General features: G+C 38.0%; 1 protein-coding gene across 2 annotated transcripts in view; it reads left to right on the top strand.

The window, feature by feature from the left end:
* Positions 1 to 21,529, top strand: part of TRAK1 (trafficking kinesin protein 1) — a 115,616-nt gene that overhangs the window by 2,815 nt on the left and 91,272 nt on the right. Inside the window, exon 1 of one of the 2 annotated variants that reach the window (XM_085569608.1) lies at positions 10,606 to 11,222. The exons of the other annotated variant lie outside the window; for it this stretch is intronic. Coding sequence (XP_085425734.1) covers positions 11,137 to 11,222 — 86 coding nt within the window. The 5' untranslated portion in view covers positions 10,606 to 11,136. Of the gene's footprint in view, positions 1 to 10,605; positions 11,223 to 21,529 lie in introns of those variants that run through there. 2 annotated transcript variants of the gene reach the window in all.

The following is a 21,529-nucleotide window of genomic DNA, read 5'->3' as shown; positions in this document are numbered from 1 at the left end:
CATACTTCTAGAGAGATGGGAATCAGGCTAGGCAGGAATTATTGCAGGTTGTGGTAGCTGTGTCTACCAATGACTGCACTTTGCAGTCATACAATATTTGCATTGTTTCTGTCTTTGTCCTGTGACAGACTTATTTGTCTTGCACCCCATACTGTAGCTTCCTGAATAGAAAAATACAGGTTCTGTCAGGACAGCTGCTTAATTAAGGCACATGTTGAAATATACAGGAAGAGAAAGCTTTTCTGGGAAAATTACAAATTGCTGAGAGGAAGGACATAGCATGCAGATGGGCTAGAAAGTGTGCAGGCCTTTTCCTGATCAGTAGCCTTATCTTGTGAGTAAAGAAAGGCCAAGCAAGCACCTGGAAACTTTATATAGATGTAATTGTATCGGCTGAAATAGTGCAGATAACTGAGGTCAGTCTCTTTGAAGTGTGGAAGTATTAACCCACTTAGAAGGACTCCTTGTCTCTATCTGCTTTCCGTCACAACAGACTCGGAGCTGCAGCATGTAGCACCAGAAATAAAGGGGAAAAAAAAATTTGGCTTGTGTCAAATAAGGAAGTAAAATCTGGAGAGAGCAGTAGGTATGCGCCTGCTCCAAGTCAGCAGTTACGGGCTGGCTTACACAGGAGAACTTTGTTAGTTCTGCAAATTGTTTGTGCATCTGAGAGATTATGCCTTTTTTTTGTGAACAGTGGCCCTTTCTGCCAAGTTGAAGGACATCATGCGTCTTATATATGGCTACTGTATCACAAGCCACAGCACAGCAACAGTAGACTTATTTAATGTGTCTGATGTCAAATTTATTTTTAAAAAGCAATGTAATTCATTACTAGTGCCAGCCCCAGATATTTGCTATGACCACAGTCAACACTTGTGATACAGCTGTTGCTGCCATTGCACAATGAGCTCCCCAGTTGGAGTATAGGGTAAAATTGAAGCAGGTTTTTCTTATTTACAGTCAGAAGTCTACAGCATAACAACATAAATACAGCCTTCTGTTGATATTTGTGTTGTATAGTTGTTGGAATTAAGAATTTATGGTCAAACTGATGTTTGAGGCTGTATCTTTTCTTTCTATAGATATTCTTCTGCTGCAGGTTTTTTTTCTCCATTGATGTAGTTTTTGCTGATGTTTAGCCTTTGTTTGAAAAGGTGGGACAATTCACCTAGTTCCTTAAAATACACTTTTTTTCATAGTCAAGTCAGAAATAAGAGCATATGTGTAGTTTAGTGGCTCAATTATGGTCTTGATTTAAAAATGCCACCTAGAATGCTTTTTTATCTTACAGCTCTAAGAGGAGTTACAGATCAGACAGAGGGTAGTAGGAGTAAAGCAGATAACTGATGCATGACTCTTAAGTATGTTTGTCACAGCCAAATTGATTACTGTAGTTGTGCTAATCTAGTGTTTTGTCCTTTCTCAGACTTTGGTGCTTTTATATGAAATGAATATATAACTTGATCTGTATTTTCTCCTTCCTTTATTGGTCAGTGAAATTAGGAACGATTATCTGCTAAATGTCTCTTCTTTTAAGAGGGCAAATATTGTTGGACAGTGTGGGAATTTACAAAGTGTCACCTTTCTCTGCTTTTGGGATTTTTCTCCCCTCTCTCCTTCATGAGTAACAGGAAGGAAAACATTTTCTGGTGAGGATATTAGTGTCACATTGGCATTTTAGAGTTGTCTCATTAAATGGATTGTTCTTGGAATTTAGGTGTCAGTATTCTATCTGTTGTTACTGTCAATACAGCAATTTGCTAAAGTAGGCACCTCTTCATGCCTTGCCAGTGACTAAATGAGCCTTTCACAGGTCCACCTGCACACTTCATGTTAAACTGAACTCATGCCCATTGACTGCTGGAGCCTACCTACATTATTTTTAAAGATGAAAGAGTAAGAGGGGCAGAGTGTGGACTGAAGGGAATGAAAGTCTCAGAAATCTCACTCCCACCGAAATACTGCTTTCTTTGTTCCCACCTTCACAGAGTTGCATCCTTTGGGCTTGGAAAATCATAGACATTTCCTAAGACATCTGTCTGATAAATACCTATTAGAGCCCAATGCTGATTCTGTGTGACCTTAAACATATGTTTCATGTTTCATATTCTGAGTTCTGTGCTCTTCTGTGTTCTTTTTTTCCTTCTTTGAAATATGGGTTTTCTTGGTGATAAACCAGCACTTTTGAACACCTTTGAAAGCAAGCTAGTGGAAACATTCATTTGTAAGTAAACTAAGTGGACAGGAATGAAGATAGTCAATGAGTTTAGTGGATGAAAAAAAGGCAAAAACCACCTCTGTAGTACAGTTAAATGCAGTTAAGCATTAAAGGCTTCTAACATTGGATCCCTGAGATTGGCAGTTATTTTGTTGAGGAGCTTCATTTTATTGAATACTGCTAAACTGGAGTTAAATGAGTGTGGGGAAATACTATGGAAACAGTGGCTGTTGAGCTGCTCAAAATGTAAGGATTTCAACTTGCTTTCTATGTTGGTTCTTTAGTGAAATGCTAATTGAATTAAGAATGAATGAACATGTCCAACTCTTGAGGATCTCTGTGCTTTGCCTGGATTGGGGGCCAGAGTCAGGAGTGGCCACATGAGTCTCTGCTGAGATCATTAGGCTGAGGACACCAGCTGTGCTATTATTAGGGGTTTTAAAGTCCATGGCAGATGTTCTTAGGCTCTGTTCCAGCCCCCACATATGGTGAAGTAGAATACATGGAAAAAGAAATTCTGACAAATTTTTTTCCCATTCATCAAACAGATTTTTAAATTTTTTTCCTCCCTGTGTAACTGGACAAGATATTTGTTAACTTGAATGTATTAAAAACCAGTTTGAAGTATTTGAAACAAGAAAAAAAAGTGTTAATATGAGAGCAAATACAAGTATTTTCCTTGAAAAGAAGGACTTGAAGGTCTAGCCAGAACTCAAGTCTGGAAGTGCATTTGTTTTGCCATTAAATATTTGTTTTCTATTTTCCTTGCCACTGCTATTTAGACAGAATCCCTGCTGAATTACTTTTTGGGTATGTATATAGTGCAAAGCTGTACCTGCGACGATTTTGAATGATGGTGATAGACACGAGAGAAGATGTAATATACACAGAGCAAAGAGGTATTAATAATGAGATTACAGTCTTTGAACAGAAGTACTGCTTATTATGTTATGGTGATACAGCATATAGCAGGAAGAAAAGCATGTTTTTTTCATTTTTTTGTTGTTGTAAGAGTATGTGTTTGCCTTGTTTTGAACGTGTAATTTATTTTCTCTCTGGAAGTCACTTAACCAGTTTAAATACCTTCAAAGTATAAATTAAAAGGTACTCTGTGGAGTTCTGATATGCTCTGTGTTGCACAAAATGCAAAAGGGAGGTATCTGCCAAGAAGATACAAGTCTGGCTTAATGGCAGACCAAAAGTACATAAGGAGCTGAAGAATGCAAACTATTTATAATAGGTAACAAGTATGTCTCTGTATCTCATGTCTTACCAGTTTTTTAGCCATGGAAGTGTGTTGTTGCTAAGCAGAACAACAAAGGTTTAAACAATTCCCTTTAGATCATCCTTTCCTTTCTGTCAGCAAGGTATGTGGTGTTTTTTTGAGTTAAAGCAGCTGAGATGATGCATGAGTTGTCCTGTGATGAGCACAAAAGGAAGAAAATATAGCACTTGAGAAACTTATTATTTATGGATTTTTATGTGTCCATCTCTCAGCTTCTGAATTCTACAAGGCAGCTCTCTCATACATAGCTTTTAGCATGATTAAAGAGAAAAGGACCCAAATTAGCAATCTTACATGCAGTTCCTATTGAGGTTCTTTTGCATGCATTTTCTCTGTGCATGTTTCTTGCTGGATGTTAGAAGAAAAGACCATACCATTGATCAGAATATCTGAGTATTCATTCTCTGCATTGTTTTATCTGACACCAAGGAAATAGTGTGGATGACCTTAAGTTTTTTGGTTTTCCTTTGTTCTTAAGTCAGTGAGCTGGGATTTTAATCAAAATGCTCTGATGCACTTGTAGGTGTATATTGCTGATAAGGGATATGTCTCTAGATCTAGTCTGAATGTGATTTCTCGTTTTGATTTTCCTATCCCCAAACTGTTAATTTTTTTACCTTCTAGTAAGGGTGCTATTTTAAACCACTGGAGAGCCATGTAATTCTTCAGGCTGTTTCCACAACATTATCTAAAAGCGCTAAGTGCATCCGTGTACTGCACCGTGGGGAGCAATGAGATGTGACCCTAGAAGTCTGTGGTGGTTGATGTGAATGCTGTTCTGCAGCTTATACTTGGTCATTTGAGAGTACTGCTCTGTGGTTGTACCCCAAGTAAGCAGGACTGTGTGCTGAAACTTGTGTCTGGATAACTCAATTTGATAGCAGTGCGTAATCACTTGCTATTTGAGTAAGATTGTAACAGTTCACACAGTCACATAGCTCCTATGAAAAGACCAGTTTCTCCTGTGTTACTGAGATTACAGTGTGGGACCCAGAGAAAATTTAAGAGGCTTAGTCATAGCATGTTGCATTAAGCCTGACTGCTTAATCAGAAGGATTTTTTCCTGGAGATTATTTTGTTGGTAAAAGTGGCAAAATTGCGATCTTGAGCTCCAGAGGCTTATTTTGAGGCCTGGACCAAGCAAAGTCCTATTGTGCTAATATGACTGGCTAGAACATGTTTTTCTCAGGTAAGAGGTGAACTATCACATCTGCATGATGGGAGGAGGCTGAGCTAAATATGCTTGTGGTATTAAGCTTGCCTTCATAGCAGGCAGCCCTTGTTTGACTAGAATTGGGTATTTATATAGCTTCTTACTGTATCAACTACTTTATAACTGAAAAATAATTGCTTGGATTAAAGTGGTTGATTCTTGCACAGCCGTGCACTGAGAGTATTAAGCTTGAGTCAGCTCCCTCCTCTTCCCCTGGTTCTGAACTTTAGTAGCCTGTTCACTTCTCTGTTCATGTGCTGGGAGGAGAGGAGAAAGATTTGTTACCAACACATTGCAGAAATGCATTTTCCTCTTCCAAGGATGTGCTTAGAGGAAGCAGTTGTGCTTGTTAAATCTTAACTTTCAGGATACCCTGCAACTCCAGTGATGCCATCAGTGATGTTGGTTCACATACCTCTTTTGGTAGAAAATGCTTCCATGCAATGGGTTTGAGCTGAAGAGTTGACAGTTATATTTTAATTTCTCTGTAACTCTAGATTGCTTTACACATATAGGTTCTCATGTGGGTGTGTATCTTTGTGGGTAGATGGAGCAAAATTCATCCTCTCACTGAACATATGTTCTAAGTCTCCTCTGTGAGAATATAAAGGAGCCTACTAGTCAGTTTCACTCCTTTTTCAGCTTTAATCAGTATATTGTAAATAGTGTGGGAACTACCATGTTAGGGGTATGTGTGTATTTGTTTCATGAAGGTTCATTTTGCTAATTGATAGGCTGATAGATTAATGCATGCTCCTTGGATGTATTGAAAATGGACTCAGGATTTGTTTGTTTACATAGTAATTTATTTTTTAAATAGCCCTCCCTTGTGCAAGTTTGACATTTCCTTTTTATTGCTATCTTACAGTACTGAGCATGCTTCTGCTTCAAGTCAGCAGTAGGAAGAGAAATTTGTGTTCTAAAATGAGTGAAGTTCTGAAGAGGCAGATCTCCCACTTTCTCTCCCTTGTCCTAGTTTAAAATTAGATCTGCAGGCCTAACAGGAAGGGGCTTGCATTTCTTGCTCATTTTCCAACTGTCAAGCAGAGCATGTAGTCATGCTGAACAAATCAGCAGCATTCCTGGATCCTTTTAATGATGTATTCAGAACTCCAATGCCTCCTGATTTAATGAGTACAGTGAATGTATTCACAACTAACAAGAGCATGCTCATTAAACAGCAGTAAGTTAACTGTCCTATTCTGTTGTAGCAATCCAGTTAATAATTAAATGGTGCCATATCCAAGTACAACACTGGGCTGCCAAATGGAGAGGTTAAATGTTCTGTGGATATGTGTGGTTAGAAGGGGTTGTTGGAGTATAAGTAATTTAGCTTAGCTTGTCTTGCTGATAAGGATTCTTTTCTTCGTGGAGACTTTGTGTTTACAGTTCCCAACTAAGTAAAATATTTAAAGTTAAGCCATCATAGTGTAATTTGTCTTTTAGCTGGTAACTTTCAGTTCTATATTCTACTCCACTGCACTACTACTGTTGTGTAAATCCAAGTGTCACAGCTATACTAACTGGATTTACTAGACTGTTATTGAGGGCAGAATTGAACCTTTGGTTGATTTTACTGCTACACAAACTTAGTCTTAACAATGCTGATGGTTAAGCGGTAACATTTGAAAAATGAAGAGATCAGTTTAGTGTTTTGGATTGGCAGATGCAGGCTGAACAAAGGTTAGGCTGCTTAGAGGCATACAGGAGTTTGTTGGTATTGTCTAGTGTCAAGATAAAAGTAGCAGCTGAGTTCTCACCTAAGTTATCTACCCCCTAAAGCATATGTATTTTTTTTTGTAGAATTGTGGGTGAAAATGTAATTATTTAATCCTTATCTTTGCTTTTAGTGTAAGGTCTATTCTGAAATATTTTGGTTTTAATAGTTACAGCCAGTATTTAATAATGGGTTTGGAGACAGAGGGAATTTGGGCCTGAGGGAGGGACAGCATATGTATGCTGTCTGCTTTTCTACAGGGAAGCTGCTGATACTGTCTTGGGGCCTTTTAGCATAATCAGGATGACATCAAGCCAATTCTTTTTCCAAACCAGCTGACAATCTATTCAGTTTGTGCTGTCTGCCTTTCTTTAACTGATTTCAGAAAAAAGCCACACAGTCTTTGATACCTGTTTGCCATCTGGAGAACGAGGCTCCCACGCGGGTAGGGGCAGATGTACAGAATGTTTGATGCAGCCCTCTGCAGCTGCTGCCTCTTACCACAGGCTGGCTGTACCTGGCTCTGATGTCTGCTCCTCAGCCAGTCCCTCCAGGTGCCTGGCATGGGCTCCTGTGAAAGTCTGTCAAATGACAGACTGAACTCTAATAATTCCTCTTTTCCCCAACAGCAATTTTCATTCAGATATCCCATGTAAGCATCACTGCTTGTCTTATCCTCTGCCCTTTCATGCTAATACTGAATGGGAAGTTTCCTTTTAAACATGAACTTCGTGCTTTGTTTGTGCTAGTATGTGTTGTAAAACCTAGGTAAGAATTGTTTAATGTAATTCAAAGGAAGAAAACCTGCACACTCTGAAGTAAGGAAGAACCTGTTCTTTCCATCTTTAAGAAGAATGACCCACAGTGGTTGATTCAAACTGGAAACCCCTTGTTTACTTGACACATCCCATGGAGACACACAAGTGTCTTGTGTAGTGTGGGTATGTGGGAGCACGCTATGTGTAGAGAAGGAGAACAGAGACAGACTTCAGTGTGTCTTTGGTTTGTTTTAATCCTCAGTAAAACTTTCTCTTCTGGTTATCTGGAACAGGTGAATTCAGCTGGTTAACATCTTTGTGTAACTCGCTGACGGAGGCGAGTTGGGTAGTGCCGTAGGATTACTGCACAAACTGAGGCAGGGAAGAATCTTTTGCTTTCTACTTCTGCCCACAGGAATTTTTTTCTCTCTATATGGTGCAGATTGGTAAAAGACTTCTGTGTTTTTCTCAGTTGTGTGTTTGGTAGAGGGGAATGAGGATGGTGGTTGCTTTGGTTTTTGTTTTTTTGGGGTGCAGGGCTGCCAGGAGAGAAAAGGAATATTTGGGGAAAATGCTGCTTTTGTTTAAGTTTTATTTCTGAGGTTAAGTTTCTTTTAACTTACTTTGATACTAGACCACAAATGTGCATTAGATGAGGAAGAAAGTGGAGAGTTCCTGTGTTCCTCAAGCCTATTTTTGCAAGGTCTTAAATATGTCTAAATTAATTCTGAACTTCATCTGTACTTAGCTTAAATGTTTTTATATAAATTCTGAACTTTGTATTTGGTTTACAGCTTTCTTATAGTAGCCATATAAATTATTTTATACTTTTAATATTAAGATAGTCTACAGCTCTGCCCACTTGTTCAGGTAATCATCTGCTCTTTACTGACTATATCTGGGTATCTGAAAAGCTGAGACATTCCAAATGTTCTAGTTCTGAGTAATAATTTTTCCTGCCTACATACAGTGTTTTCAGAGGAGCTGCAGAGGGAGGATTTCAGACTGAGCACATAGTTGCTTGTGTGGGTATAAAAGGGCAGTGTAGGGGATATCCTTCCCCAGAAAAATGATCTACAGTTTTCTCTGTAAACTTTCTTGGTTCATTGTTTTGATTCGGATCTTAACACTCGCCGGACCCAATACCAGTTACTACAAAGGACAAACTTTATTACTTTGCATCAGTAAAACAACACTAGTTATTAACATAGACAAGTGACTCCTTCATCCAGTCTCTCTTGATTTTAAAGACAATGATCTTTTCACTTCTTACCACCAAGCTAAGATGGTAGTGAAAGTTATATTGTGATCTAATAAAATAATCTGGAAACATTGAATTGCAATACATTGTAGGTAAAGGAAATAAAGAATTTTTTTGTGCTTCGCATGTAGGCCTATTATAAAGGTGGATTTATTTTTGCTTGAGGTGTTTTTTTCCCATAGAAAATGGACTATCAAAGAATAAATGTGCCAGACAGCAGATTTATCAAGCAGATACTTGAAATAACTTTGCTTTACTGTCACAAAGCAGACGGTCTTGAGGGTGTGCAGTGTGAGTAGATGGATGGTATAGGTCATGCAGTGCTGAACTGGTGCTACCAAGTTGACACAATATTTTATAGGTAGGCAGGAGACACCTGTCTAATGTCTTGAGGCTTTCAAGGTTCTATTGTGTCAGCAAGGTGACCTCAAAAAAATCTGTGTGTAAATAGCCTTTATCTGTCTATATCTACAAGATTTAGTTGCCAGTCAATTACAGTTAAATTCTAATTTATCTCCCTTGATATTTAACAGTGGCACAGTCTGACAGGATAAATTATTCTACTGCCAGTTCATTCTTGATTATAGTGTCAGCAAATGTTCCTGCTGCTGAAGATGCGTGGGCAAGACAGATGGTAATTAAATGGACTCTGGGAAGCCTAAAAGAAAAGTGTTGGTTGAAAATTTTTTAGTTATCAGAAAAACTGTTTTGTAACTTAAAAAATAATGAAAAAAAAAAGATTTTCACAATATACTTTATTACCTTGTGTGGTTTTGCGGAAACATCTCTTGACATCACAACTTGTACAGAAAGGGTATGAACAGGAAATCTCTTAGTTCTGCATGTTGCTGGAAAGAAAGAGTTTTCTCTGCAACTTCAGCCTTTAAAAGAGCATTTTATTCTTTTCCTTGACCACTGAAAGTGCTGTATTTGCATATTGCTGTAAAAGTTTGTTCTCTGTTGTCTTTGATGGCTGAAGGTCTACTGCTGTGCTTCTTTCCTTTCTTTTTTCCTTTTTTGCAATATTTGGAAGAAAGGAGAAAATTATTATGTTTGAAAATCTTTTGTTTTTACTTTAAATCTTGTTTCACTGTCAGGCTCAAATGTAATTTCTTCTACTGCAGGTGTTTCAGTTCATGTTTATGATGAAGTATAGAAATGCACATGGGAATAGAATTATATTTGCAAATGTAAATCACCTCATCAAATCAACCATTCACCGTATGGTGGTTTCAGTCTGCTGTGATCATAGCCTGATGCTTGGAAGAGTTCTGCACTTTAGTATGTTAAAACTTGGAGTCAGGGCTGTTGTGATGTGGGAAATCAGTGGTGTAAAAAGGTACTGGGAATACCTGCAACTTCACTGATCAAGTAATTGACAGTTCATGTATCTTAAAGGCTGGATGTTATCAAGTCATACAGTTATGCTCAATTTAGAACTGAGGAATAATCATAGAATCAGAATGGTTTGGGTTAGAAGGGACTTTTAAAAGGATATTTTTTATTAGAGTTGCCAGGAGTCAAAAGCTTGGTGCAATAGGAAGCACTGTAAGAACCATTGATGTAAGCATGAGTCTTTTGATTAATTCCAACCAAACTTTAAAAAATCTATTTAGTTAGACATGACTTCTAATAAGCAAAATCAGATGAGAAATGCTTAAACTTGTGATATTTGTTCTTATGTCTGTCTGAAGGAGCATCTGGTTTGGAATACTTTTTTCACAAAGGGAGTTTAATTTCATATCTACAAAGATTCAAAAGTTTATCCTTGGTGCAGGCTTGCCCCCGGAAGACAATGTTTGTACATCCTTGTTTTGGCACTATGTTTTCAGTTGTATCAGTCCACAAAAAAAAAAAAAAAAAATGGTGCTTGGAGAAGAGATGGCTGCAATACCAAACTTGTCCTTAATGTGAGGGAATAGGAGGCTAGCTGAGAAGAATTGTTGTGGCTTGTTTTGGAGGAGAAGTTAAGAAAGCAAATTGCTCACAGTTTTCTTGGGGAATAATAAAATATCTCCAAATTCTTAGAAGTCTGTTGAGGTGACAGGTCAGACCCTACCCAAAAATGATTTTTGAGATGGGCAGAGTTTGTGACTGGCTTTACCTTGAAGGGGAATTTCAGGAAAAAGGAGTTTAATTTGTTGGAGTACATGTGTGATTGCCAGATGAGCTTGTAGCTCTGTTCTCTCATGAGTGTTTCAACACATGCACCAGAAAGCCTTAGTCTTTTGAGATATATGCAGTTTTAAAGTATGGCTTTATTTTGCTCTGTAGATAAATTTTACTAGTTTTGTGAGGACTCTGGAAACACTCTGCGGTGTTTTCCTGATGTTTAGCAGGAAAAGATTTGCTCCCATCTGTTCTGTCCAGAGGATTTTTGTGTATGGTTGTCTATACAGCTTTGTTCTGAAATTAAAAATTTTGGATGTGGTTATGAATGTAGATATTGTAATATGCATTTAAAAGATCAAGATTTTAAAGCAGCAGACTGAAAAGAGGAGTAGGCTAACCCTATTTGATTCAGTTTGGTAATTTGTGTTACTGTTCTGCCAAGAGAGGGTGAGGAAACTTGTGCATGAGCCAAAGTTAGAATTGCATTCAAATGACCTTACGGCATCGAGAACTATTCATGTGCAGGAAACACAAATAGAAGCAACACTTAGAGCAAGTCTGCTGGCCAAATGGTGAGATTCTGGTGGGGAAAAGGAGACACAAGAAAGGAAGAATGCTATGCAGATGATCAGGAGCAAAAGGAGTTGAAAACCAGGTACAGCAAGGGCTGTTATGCAGCTGTAATCCCCCAATACTGTTTGTTGCTCTTAGAGCTGAGCTTTGACTGTAGTGTGTATGCAGTAGCATTGCTGGCCATGCTTTAAATTAACTCAGACAAAATAAAGAAACATGGCAAATGCTGCTTTAGTACTTTTCATTTTCCCTTACTCAGCAGTTTAGTTGGATGCTGTTTTTCGGCTATTGCACTGCATAACACTGCCTGGCGTCTTTCTCAAATACTGCTGAGCTGAGCTGCTCTTGTGTTCTCAGATGCAGCTTTAGACTGGTGGGGCAGGAGCACAGACTTGTGCTGTGGTGTTCCAAAGTAGGTTAGTGACAGTGTACTCTGCTTCAGTGGGTCAAGGATAACTTTATTGTCGTTGCCTCCCTCCCTGCCTCCACATCTAATGTTAGTAAACTGGCATGTTATTTACCACCATGAGATTTTTTTGATAATAAACCACAAGGAATCTGAGCTAATATTTTAAGGTTACAGATAAAAGTGCTTTGGGTGTCAGGTCGCTTAAGTTGTGGTATTATTGTTAAATATGTGCTATGTTGGAAACAGGCAGATTGGTGACAGAGGAATTACTCGCACACTTTTGCAGGTTTTCAGTTGCAAAGAAATTGCTGTTATTTGAGGTACTTGCATTGTCCTATATCTGTAGGACAATTAATTTGTCACCAATTTCTGTTGGCACTCCTGTTTGTATATGCTAATAGGTAATTCGGTAGCTCTTAGTCCATTTATTGAAGCATGCCATTAGTGATGTCTAATTGATATCCTGGACTTCATTCTGTTAAAATGAAAATTCTTACAATATAAGGAGCTTACGCATGAGTGGTTCCTTTGAAATGTGAGGACTTGGACTATTGGTTGTTGTTATTTTATTAAGCTTATTTTCTGGATGTGATTTGAGTTTGCTTTTCTTATCTATATGTAAATTCAAAATTGGAACTTTAAAACAGAAAAAAAAGTAAACCAATTCATATTGAATTATGAGCAATATTAACTGTTTTCTTTGTAGAACTTTTTTTAAGAACAGTATTTCTTTTTAAGTCCAATGGCTCTGGAATATTCAATTGCTGTTAGAGAGTTACAGTCTTGTATTCTGGTGGCTGGATGTCTGGAAAGCTCTTTAGATCCCCCCACCACCCAACTTGATCTTCATTGCTATAATCAAACAAGGAGCACCTTTTTATAATTTGCTAGTTCTTTTTGGTACTGCACAAACTGGCTGTGTCTGAACTCCATGAAAAGAACGAGTATGCTTGGTGGATTTGTAAAAAACCTTGCAACTGCTTCTAATCAAGTTTAACATCATGTTTTACATGTTCTTTCTTACAAAACCCATTTCAACTTCCAAAGTAGTTTAAAGGGCCTTTCTCTCCTTGGGAGCTTTGGAACAATGCCCATAATAGCTGTTTCTTGCTCTGTGATTGACTGACTTGAAGGAAGCTGACATTTCTTAATGAAAAGCTTTGCATTTTAAAGCTTTATAAAAATACTTTCGATGTGTACTACCTGAAATACCTAAAACCTTTAACACACTTGAAAATCTCAGTGCTACAATTGTTTTCAGACTATTGTAGGAAAGCAAAGGGAAGGAAACAAGATGTTTTTGTAGAGCTTTTAGCATTCTGACATGATGTTGCAAAGTACAGGAATGTAATTGTAGTTGGGCAGAGATGGAGTTCATATCAGGGAGAAAAAATACTCTTATTGTTGGTTCTTTTAAATTCCCCTTCTGCCCCCACTGGTTCAGGTAGGATTATATGGCAGCAGAATTGCACTTAAATTCTAGTAGAAGCCCATGTCCTTAGGGACTAGACTAAAAAAAAAAATCTGAAATGTCCTTGAGTGAAATGCATCAGATGGGTTCTTCATGTTCATTAATGTATGGCTCACTTTTTTCCTCTTGTAAATTCACACTTCACTTCCTGATAAAAACATACAGGTACAGTGAATACAATGAATTTTTCCCCCTATTTACTTAACTTACCTGCATTTGTTTTTTTTTAAGCTAAGTCTACTTCCAGTAAGGTGCTTGCATTCATCACAGAGTGGCTCAGGATTTGTCCCCACTGTTTTTTGTTTATCTCTAAAATACAGAGGAATAGCTGCCTTGCACGGGTGTTGAGCAATTTTCAGTTTGTAGAAAGCCTTTTTAAAGGAACATGTTAAACAATAAATATTTTCAGCAGACTTGCTTCTTCTCAAACCCTAAACTCCTTCCCACACCTGCCTTTATGTATTCCCAGCTGTTGCTGTTAAATGTATGAAATGTAATGTTCAATGTATGTGCTATGAAATGGAGTGCAATCAAAAGAAATGTTTCTTCCTGGTTTGCTTTGTACTAGGAAGGAAAGTTGAACAGAGATTAAATTTACGTCAATTGAGTATAGTAGGTCTATACTAAAACTTGCAGTCTGTACAGACTAGCAGGGAAATAGAATAACTTAAATGTTTAAACAGAACTGAAAGTATAGGGACTGATACATAATACATTTACTAGCCTTCCTAACTGGGATGATTCAAATATGAAGTTAAAGACTGAGGATGTATGGCCTTTTAGAGCAGTACAGTTTGCCTTCAAGTCATCATGAGGCTGTTACAGGAATTACTAGGAAAACCTGATAATTAGAAGTGATAGAAGCGTATTTCACCTTTTGGGTTCCATGTTGTTAGATTTTTAAGTACTGAAACTATTTTCTCATCAACTGTGATAATTTTTTTGTCTTTGATCCCACTTCATTCTGAAATCCTTTTTCTCTAGAAGAGATGAAATATGCTTCCTGATGTCATGTGACTTCTCACATACAATGTTTCATCAGAGAACTGGAACTGAAGGTGAAAAAGGTAGCTGACAAAGAAACTTCCAATAGAGGAGATGCAGAAAGAATAGCTGCCTAGATAGGCTCTAAAAATCATGTGAACTTTAAGCCACTCAAGAGCTTAATTTAGTGGAAGACTGGCCTGAGAGGCTTAATATAGACAGCTCAGATATCATGTGGAAACTCTAATGTAGACATTTATTGATATAAGAGACCTTGAGCTTATTTTTATTTGTTCCTGATCAGATAATTTGTCTGCTTCCCTCCCTTAACCCCACTCTTTATTCTCACGAAATGCAGTATAATGGCAGCAGTTACTGCACAACTACACCTGACTGTACCAGGGAAAATGAAGGAAAATTGTCCTTTTGGCACTTTTTTTCATTTGCTCAGCTTTCAGTGGAGTCTTCAGTAAAATTTTGGTGCTCCTCCTGATAACTTTGACTAGGAATAAGTGAAGTAGTGACTCTGGTCAGGATGTCCTTCTGCTTGCTGAGAAGTGACTTCTGAAAGATGCAAGGTTGCTGGGATTTCTACTCTTTTTCCTTTCTTTTTTTCTCTCTGTGTCTTCTAACTAGTTTATTTGTATGTCTCCCAGTATTGTAGCTTCAAATGATAGCTATTGCATCAACAGTACAAAGACTTTTAACTCTGTTCAGAAAATTCCTTGTTTCTTGCCTGGTCATTAACAAAACATCAGTAGGAAGGTCACAGTGTAACTGATGTGACTTGCCCTCTGATGGAAGTGTCATGGGAAAAACAAATGCAAGGGTGGATTCCCTCTGTGTTTACAGTAGCCATGGAAAGTTGTGCTTTGTTAAAATCTCCAACAGGCTTAGAAAAAAAAAGCCACCCATACTCTTAAATCTTTACTTTAAAAAAAAAAAGGTTTTCAAGTATCACTTCAGCTCTTACCAGAAATTTATTTGGAATAAAATCGTACTGTTGATTTGGAAGCAGCTGGGGATTTTAACTGTACAAGAAAAAAATGTATCTGGAGTAGGTGGTGTTAATATCACTCTGAGTCTTCCTAAAATTACAGTCCTTAATGCAATCACCATTTATGGCATGTAATTGTACTTACAGATCTGTAATTTCATAACTAGTGAATTTAGTTTGGGAAATAATGTTATGAAAGCAAGAGTGTTGTCCTCCATGTGAACAGCTGGAATACCCGAACATCCTAACAAAACCAGAGTAAGTAGGACACCTTCATGTTCAAAAACTTTTTGAACTGATGGTGAATATTCCATGACTTAAGTTCTCAGTGAACAAAGATAACTTCTTTGAATCATGTAGAATAAGGGGAGGAATAAGAGTCAGACCAAGTCTTTTAGCAGTTGGTTGCTGAGTTTTTGCTGTCACGACACAAGAACCATGTTGTTCATCCTTTTTAAATCAGTCACAGTATTCTTCTGTGGTAGCGCTGAGTGGTAGAAGTTGGAGAAGTTTGTGATCTTCACAGGGAGGTCAGTTTTGTGTATGAAGTTTCGAAGTCTTGCTTTTTCTGTGTCTTTCTGAGAGACGGGAAGTTGCTTTTGAATTTAAAAAATCACAAATACAGAGATGGTAAGATGAACAAGCATAGTTTTGGTGTTGGAGCACTCTTTCCATTTCATAAAGTGCCATTAAGATTATTCTTCCTTCTCAAGATTTGATGGAAACATGCTTTGCATACCTTTTGGAGACTAACTGGCCTACTTTGATTCTGTAGTTCAGGACTTTGGGTAATAAAGAATTTTATGTGCATTTTTCTGTATGCAGTGAAGCATGCAGTGAAGCAGCAAAACCCACAATGCAGGTATCCATACAGATGTGACCTGGGCAAGTTTTTTAATCCCCTGTCTGTTTAATTACTGTTTTATAGCAGGAAAAATAACTTTGAATGTGGAGAGCCTTCCACTTCCTTACAAAATGTTACATATGTTATTACATCTTCATTCTGAAGACTTCCACAGAAACAATCATGGAAGACTGCTGAATTGCAAAGCAGTATATATTTAGGTGCATTAAGTTCAAATTATCACTATGATTCTAACACATTTAGATTTTACAGTAAGTATTGCTTATAATGCAAAACCCTCAACTTTTTGAGATTATCTGTAAAATATCTGTCACCTGGGGGAAAAAAAATGTCTTCTGTCTGTGGCGGTCATCACGGATGGGCATGCAGGAAAGGCTTCCCTACCTCAGCAACCATTCTTTAGTCTGCCTTTTCAGTCTCTCTTGTAATCAGACTGAGCTGTGGAGCTGTTACTAAGTTTGCAGACATGTTTTCCACCGATAATGTGCATGTCTTGTAGTTGAGAAGCTATTTTTAGCAGTCTGGTGAGACTCTTAAAGTCACTGAGGGACAGAGCCCTGGAAGAGATCTGGGAAAGGGAGCTGCTTGCCAATGGATTGGAATGGGAGAGGGGAAAATGTTACCTTTCATTCCCAGCCATCTTTTTCTGGTTTTGACTGCATTATTCTTTCCTGGTAACTTGCAAAGTAAAGGCACATTTCCCAGGTTTGTGTTTGGCTGGGAATAATCTCTATGTTACTGAGGCAAAATTGGTAGAATTGCAGGAGTGGAAACTTCAATTTCCACTGTGATTATTTTCAAGGGCTGCCCAGATCTCAACAGACACCTTCTAACTAGAGTGAATCTGAGAGGTGCTGCTCTTCTCTCTGCCATAGTGGAAAGGCTCTGACCCAAGACAGGTTATATGAAGTCAGAGTTATATTAATCTGTTCACTGCATTTGCTAATATAACAGACTTTTCCTGACTGTGTAGTTAGTAAAGTTAATGCAGACAACAGTGCCACTGAAAAAGCAAATTGTTTTAAATTGTGGAACCTTTAACTGACCATAATACTCAACTACAAGCAGCTTTTTCATGTTAAAAATTTAGTAAAACTCCTGAGAGGCTCAATTTGACCTATTTTATTCATAGCACTATTATGTGAAAAGATTGCTGAGGTAGAAAAATAGCAGAAAGCACAAGAGGGTCCACCAGTTTACATGCTTATTCATTGAAAGGTGTTGTTTTCTCCAGATGGCAGAATAGCTAGTGGGACTCACCTTAGTAAATTGCTGTGCTTTTCCTCTCTTCCACCAGTTTCTTACTTTTAATGTGTGTTTTGTTTTAGTGCCATAATCAAAGGTCACCCCCAGTCTTTCAGTCTCCATGTGCATGGCTGAGTGAATGCATTTTTCTTTCATGTTTATCTTTGCAAAGACAATCTGTGGGTGGAGAATTTAACATGGGATTCTGAGTGCTTTGGGACTTCTCTAAATGGCATACCTGGGAATGCTGCCACATAGCAGGCACATTTCAGTGATGTGTATTTCACTGCTGTAGGACACTAAAGATGAAATAAGGTAGGCTGTGGAAATTGCTGCTGACAGTGTTCATAAAGTAACACTCCATGCAAGAGAAGGTCTGCAGGCATGCTGAAGAGCATGCTTCTTTCTTATTACTATTTTGGAGTAGGTTTTATATGTTCCATTATACTATTTCTTTATACTGGAGTAGTGTCATTTATCTGATATGAAAAAACTTCTGCCTTTCTTACTGGAAAATAACTTTGAAGACAGATATTTGTCTGTGTTTCCTCAGACCAGTCAGGATGGGTTCATGCTGGATGTCATCTCTGTTTTGACTGGTAGGCATTGGTCCTGCTTACAGTATTGTGTGATGGCCAACTTTTGTGCTATATGTGCAGTTGTGTGGAATTTTTGGAGCTTCATCCAGTGGTGCACTATAGTGTATATTGTCTGTATAGGATGTTTGTAGCAAAGTTTTGCATAAGGCACTTCAGTGTTAATGAGTTGGATATTTTCTGCCCACTGTCAGGTAGAACATGTGATGTACTCTGGATTATTTGCAAACTTGCTTAGCTGAAGTTCAGTTTTATTTTTGCAGCTGTTTGTAATTTGTCTGAAGAGCACAGTCCATAATGGTTAAAACCTGGTGTCTGTGGTGGTGTCCCTTGTCTTGCAGCAAAGGGAATTGGTGATGAATACAAACTGTACTATGGTAAAACATTAAATATTCGGGTTTTAAGACTTTTTGGCATGTGCGTCTCTGCTGAGGCTGATGATTGTGCTGAATAACATAAAAATGATGTGGTCAGTGTTCTCTCTAGCTGCCTTTGACTTTGCTCTGTGAATGTTCTGGCAGCACTGTGCAGCTGTATTACCTGCACGCATGTTTGGACCAAGGGTAGAGCATGCTCAAATTCCCTTCCTGTTTTCATCTGTAGGAGTATACACTGCCACTGTGCACTAATGCACATTCTACATTATTTTGACCTGACTTGTAAATATATGTATAAATTCAAAGAATTGAGCAGAATAGATTCATATCTCTTCAGTGATATAGTTGTGATGCATGACTGCAAAATCAAGCTTCTTATTGAATGAGAATAAACTTGTACAAGGAGAAAGAGGAAAAAATCTGTCATAATTCAAAAACATGCACTTAAACACCCTTCAGTAAGTCACTAATGCACTGTAGCAGCAAGAAAATAGTAGTCTTTGTTCTAGCTGTCTGTTTGAGGTTTGTGTGGTTTTGTAATTGCATTATAAATTGATATCCATATAAGGCCCTTTTAAAATGAACAGTTTTGTTCTTCACTGCATTCAGGTCTGAACACAACATAAAGATTGAGGAAGGATGGAAATCTATGAAATGGCACTATTATGCAAAAGTTATTTGAGAACTTGGAAAAAAAAACCAAAACCCACCAAAAAACCCAAAGTGTACTGCCAGTTCTTAAGTGATCTTTTGTCTGTCTTGACTTGTTTCACACTGTTCTTTCCTACCTCACTGTAGATTTAGCATGAATTATAAAGAAATCAATAGGAGCTGTAAAATACCCTTCTATTCCGTATCAACATGACTATGAACACTAATTTAGCAGTAGGATTCTGTGGGAGACCATATGGGTGTATGTGGTGTTTGCTTGGAGTTTCACGGTCTGTTCTGGCAGAACCGGTCTCTTCTCTGACCCATCTGGCATACTGTGCAAGTGATCTTAGCCTAGAAAGTTGTGGATCCAAGTCAAGCTGCTGACCTTTTCCTCCTGCTTATTAATAAACATTCATGTTTCTCCTGCAGTCAGTGTCCAGAGCGAGGCTGGGGAAGAGCATTTCAGCAGCATCTCGCCCTGCTGAGAAGGTGGCAGCGTGCCTTTCTCGGGTTGCACAGAGACACTTCGGGCTGGGGTGGTGCAGGCAGCTGCTCTGAGTGTCAGTGCCTGTGGAGTCTGCACGGAGCAGCAGCTTTGAAGAAATGGCACAAGTGGTGGAACTGCAAACCTACCTTGGAAATCTGTTAAAAAGAAAGAGGTCAAGGAAGGTTCTGGTGCAACTTGTCTCTGCCAACACATTCATCCCAGAGGGGCTGTGCTAGACTGACTGCTCCTTGAAAGCTGGCTGCCTTTCTAAATTGCAGGACAGTGGCTTATTTTGGCCTTGACCTGTCAGTTGCTGGTCTTGGTGATGATGGAAATTTACAGGGGAATTACTGCTAGACTTTAGTCACGGGAAACTTATCTGTGCTTCCTGTTTTGGCCATGGAGATTCCAACCTAATGATGAATACAAATCGGGTGTTTTTATTCAATAATGTAAATGAGGTCTATACGTTCTGTTTCTTCTTCCTTTTCTGTTTCCATGGTGAGGGACAGGTGTGTGAAAACTGAGTCATAGGACCTTATAGACACATTAAAGTGCATAAAAGAGAAATATAATATTGTAAAGAGAATGTTTCAAAGTGATGGCAGAATGTTTCACTGAAGAACAGAAAATGTTTCTTGGTGGAAATTGAGGGTGTTGCTGAATCCTGCATTTGGTACAGGTGAATAAACAGTGCATATCTGAAAACTGCATCTGGATCCAGAACAGCAAGGGATGTAAGGGTGGTCTAGTGTAGCCACATCTCTACTATGCACTAGGAATAGCTACAATATTTAATTCCATGTATCCTGATATAGGAAATACTAAAATTTTCACTTTGGAATACAGTGTTGTGTTATGCTTGAACTGCTGCATGAACTGTCTGGACTGACTGCTATGTTCTTCTGACCAAAGGGATTACCAAGGATTTGTTAAACAAGGCTGAAACCTATTGCATGGGGCAAGTGATAGCTCAGAGATCTTTGCCATTATTTGGTATACTTTTTAGTGTTATTTCAGCATTTCTTACTGAAAAATATGTTCAAGCCCAAACCCCCAGGCATATGCACTATAACATTTCACCTTGCTTATGCTTAAAGCATGACTAAATTTAAAGCAAAAGCATTTCTTCATGAACTGTAAAACAAGTTAAGTAGATTGAATTTTCATTTCAGGGAAGTCAGTGCCTACACAGAATATAAAAGTATATTTCTAAAATTTCTCTCTTTTAATCATATGAGTCCTTTCTACACAAGTTAATTTTTTCCTTCTGCCGCATTTAGTTGCAAGGAATTGCTCTCCAGACCTTCTTCAATAGCAAAGACAGCTTCATATTCTCTCTTGACAGTAAATGAGATATGATAAAGCTTTGAGGTCTGCTGTAAGAACATACTGGACAGAGAACTGAAAATTAATGAAGGCTTAAATAATGAAATTGAGGGTGTGCTGTCTCCAAGCACTTCTTAATGTTACTGTCTTCAGTTGTCAAATATTTGCTTCTTTTCAACTTTTTTAGCTCAAATAAGAGTTTATATATCAAATGAGCAACCTACACAGGGAAATTAAGAGTAGGTAGAGAGATCTGTTCCTTTCAGGAAATCATGTGTTTATATTAAGGATTGTACTTGTAGGCCTTGCTCTCCATTTTACCTGTTGCTCTTAAAATCTGAATCTTCCACAGCTCCCTTGACAGAAGTTTACTTCTTTGTGCACAAACAAAACATGTGAGTCTTTCAGATTGACAGGCTATTATTCTGGCTTTAGTGATACTTTCCTATGATCTCAAAATGCATCATCCTCTTCAAATATAACCATGGGTGCTTAAAATCCAGATGATGTTCTAGTCTTATTGCAGTTATTTTGAGAAACTGAGTATTGGGAACGATAACTTTCCTTGTGTTAGAATATGTATGAGTCAAGGGAAATGAATTCTAATTGTGGTTCTGAGGCTGATAGAGCCATTGCTCTGCATGTTTCTTTTTCAAGTTAGGTCATGAAAAAACATTTTGAAAGAAGACATTTCTAGGCATCATAATACTTGTTTTGAGAGAGGCTTTCTCTTAAACTGCAGATGGGCAACATTAGTGATTTTTAAAATATTTTTCAACTGAATAAATAAGTGCTTCAAATGTTGAGCTTTCCAACCTTGTAAACCTACATGGTGTTCTCTGCACTTTTACATTTAGTATGTCTCTGTAATATTTTACTGAATTGGTTCAATTTCTTTTATTGCCCAAGAAAAGGTTGTTTTTGATGCTGTAGTGAATAGTTCTACTTTCAGAGAAATTTCAGTCTTGCACACAA

Source organism: Lonchura striata, chromosome 2 (assembly GCF_050655825.1).
Source record: "Lonchura striata isolate lonStrDom1 chromosome 2, ASM5065582v1, whole genome shotgun sequence".
Classification (NCBI taxonomy): domain Eukaryota; kingdom Metazoa; phylum Chordata; class Aves; order Passeriformes; family Estrildidae; genus Lonchura; species Lonchura striata.
This window is presented reverse-complemented; position numbering and strand designations above follow the sequence as displayed.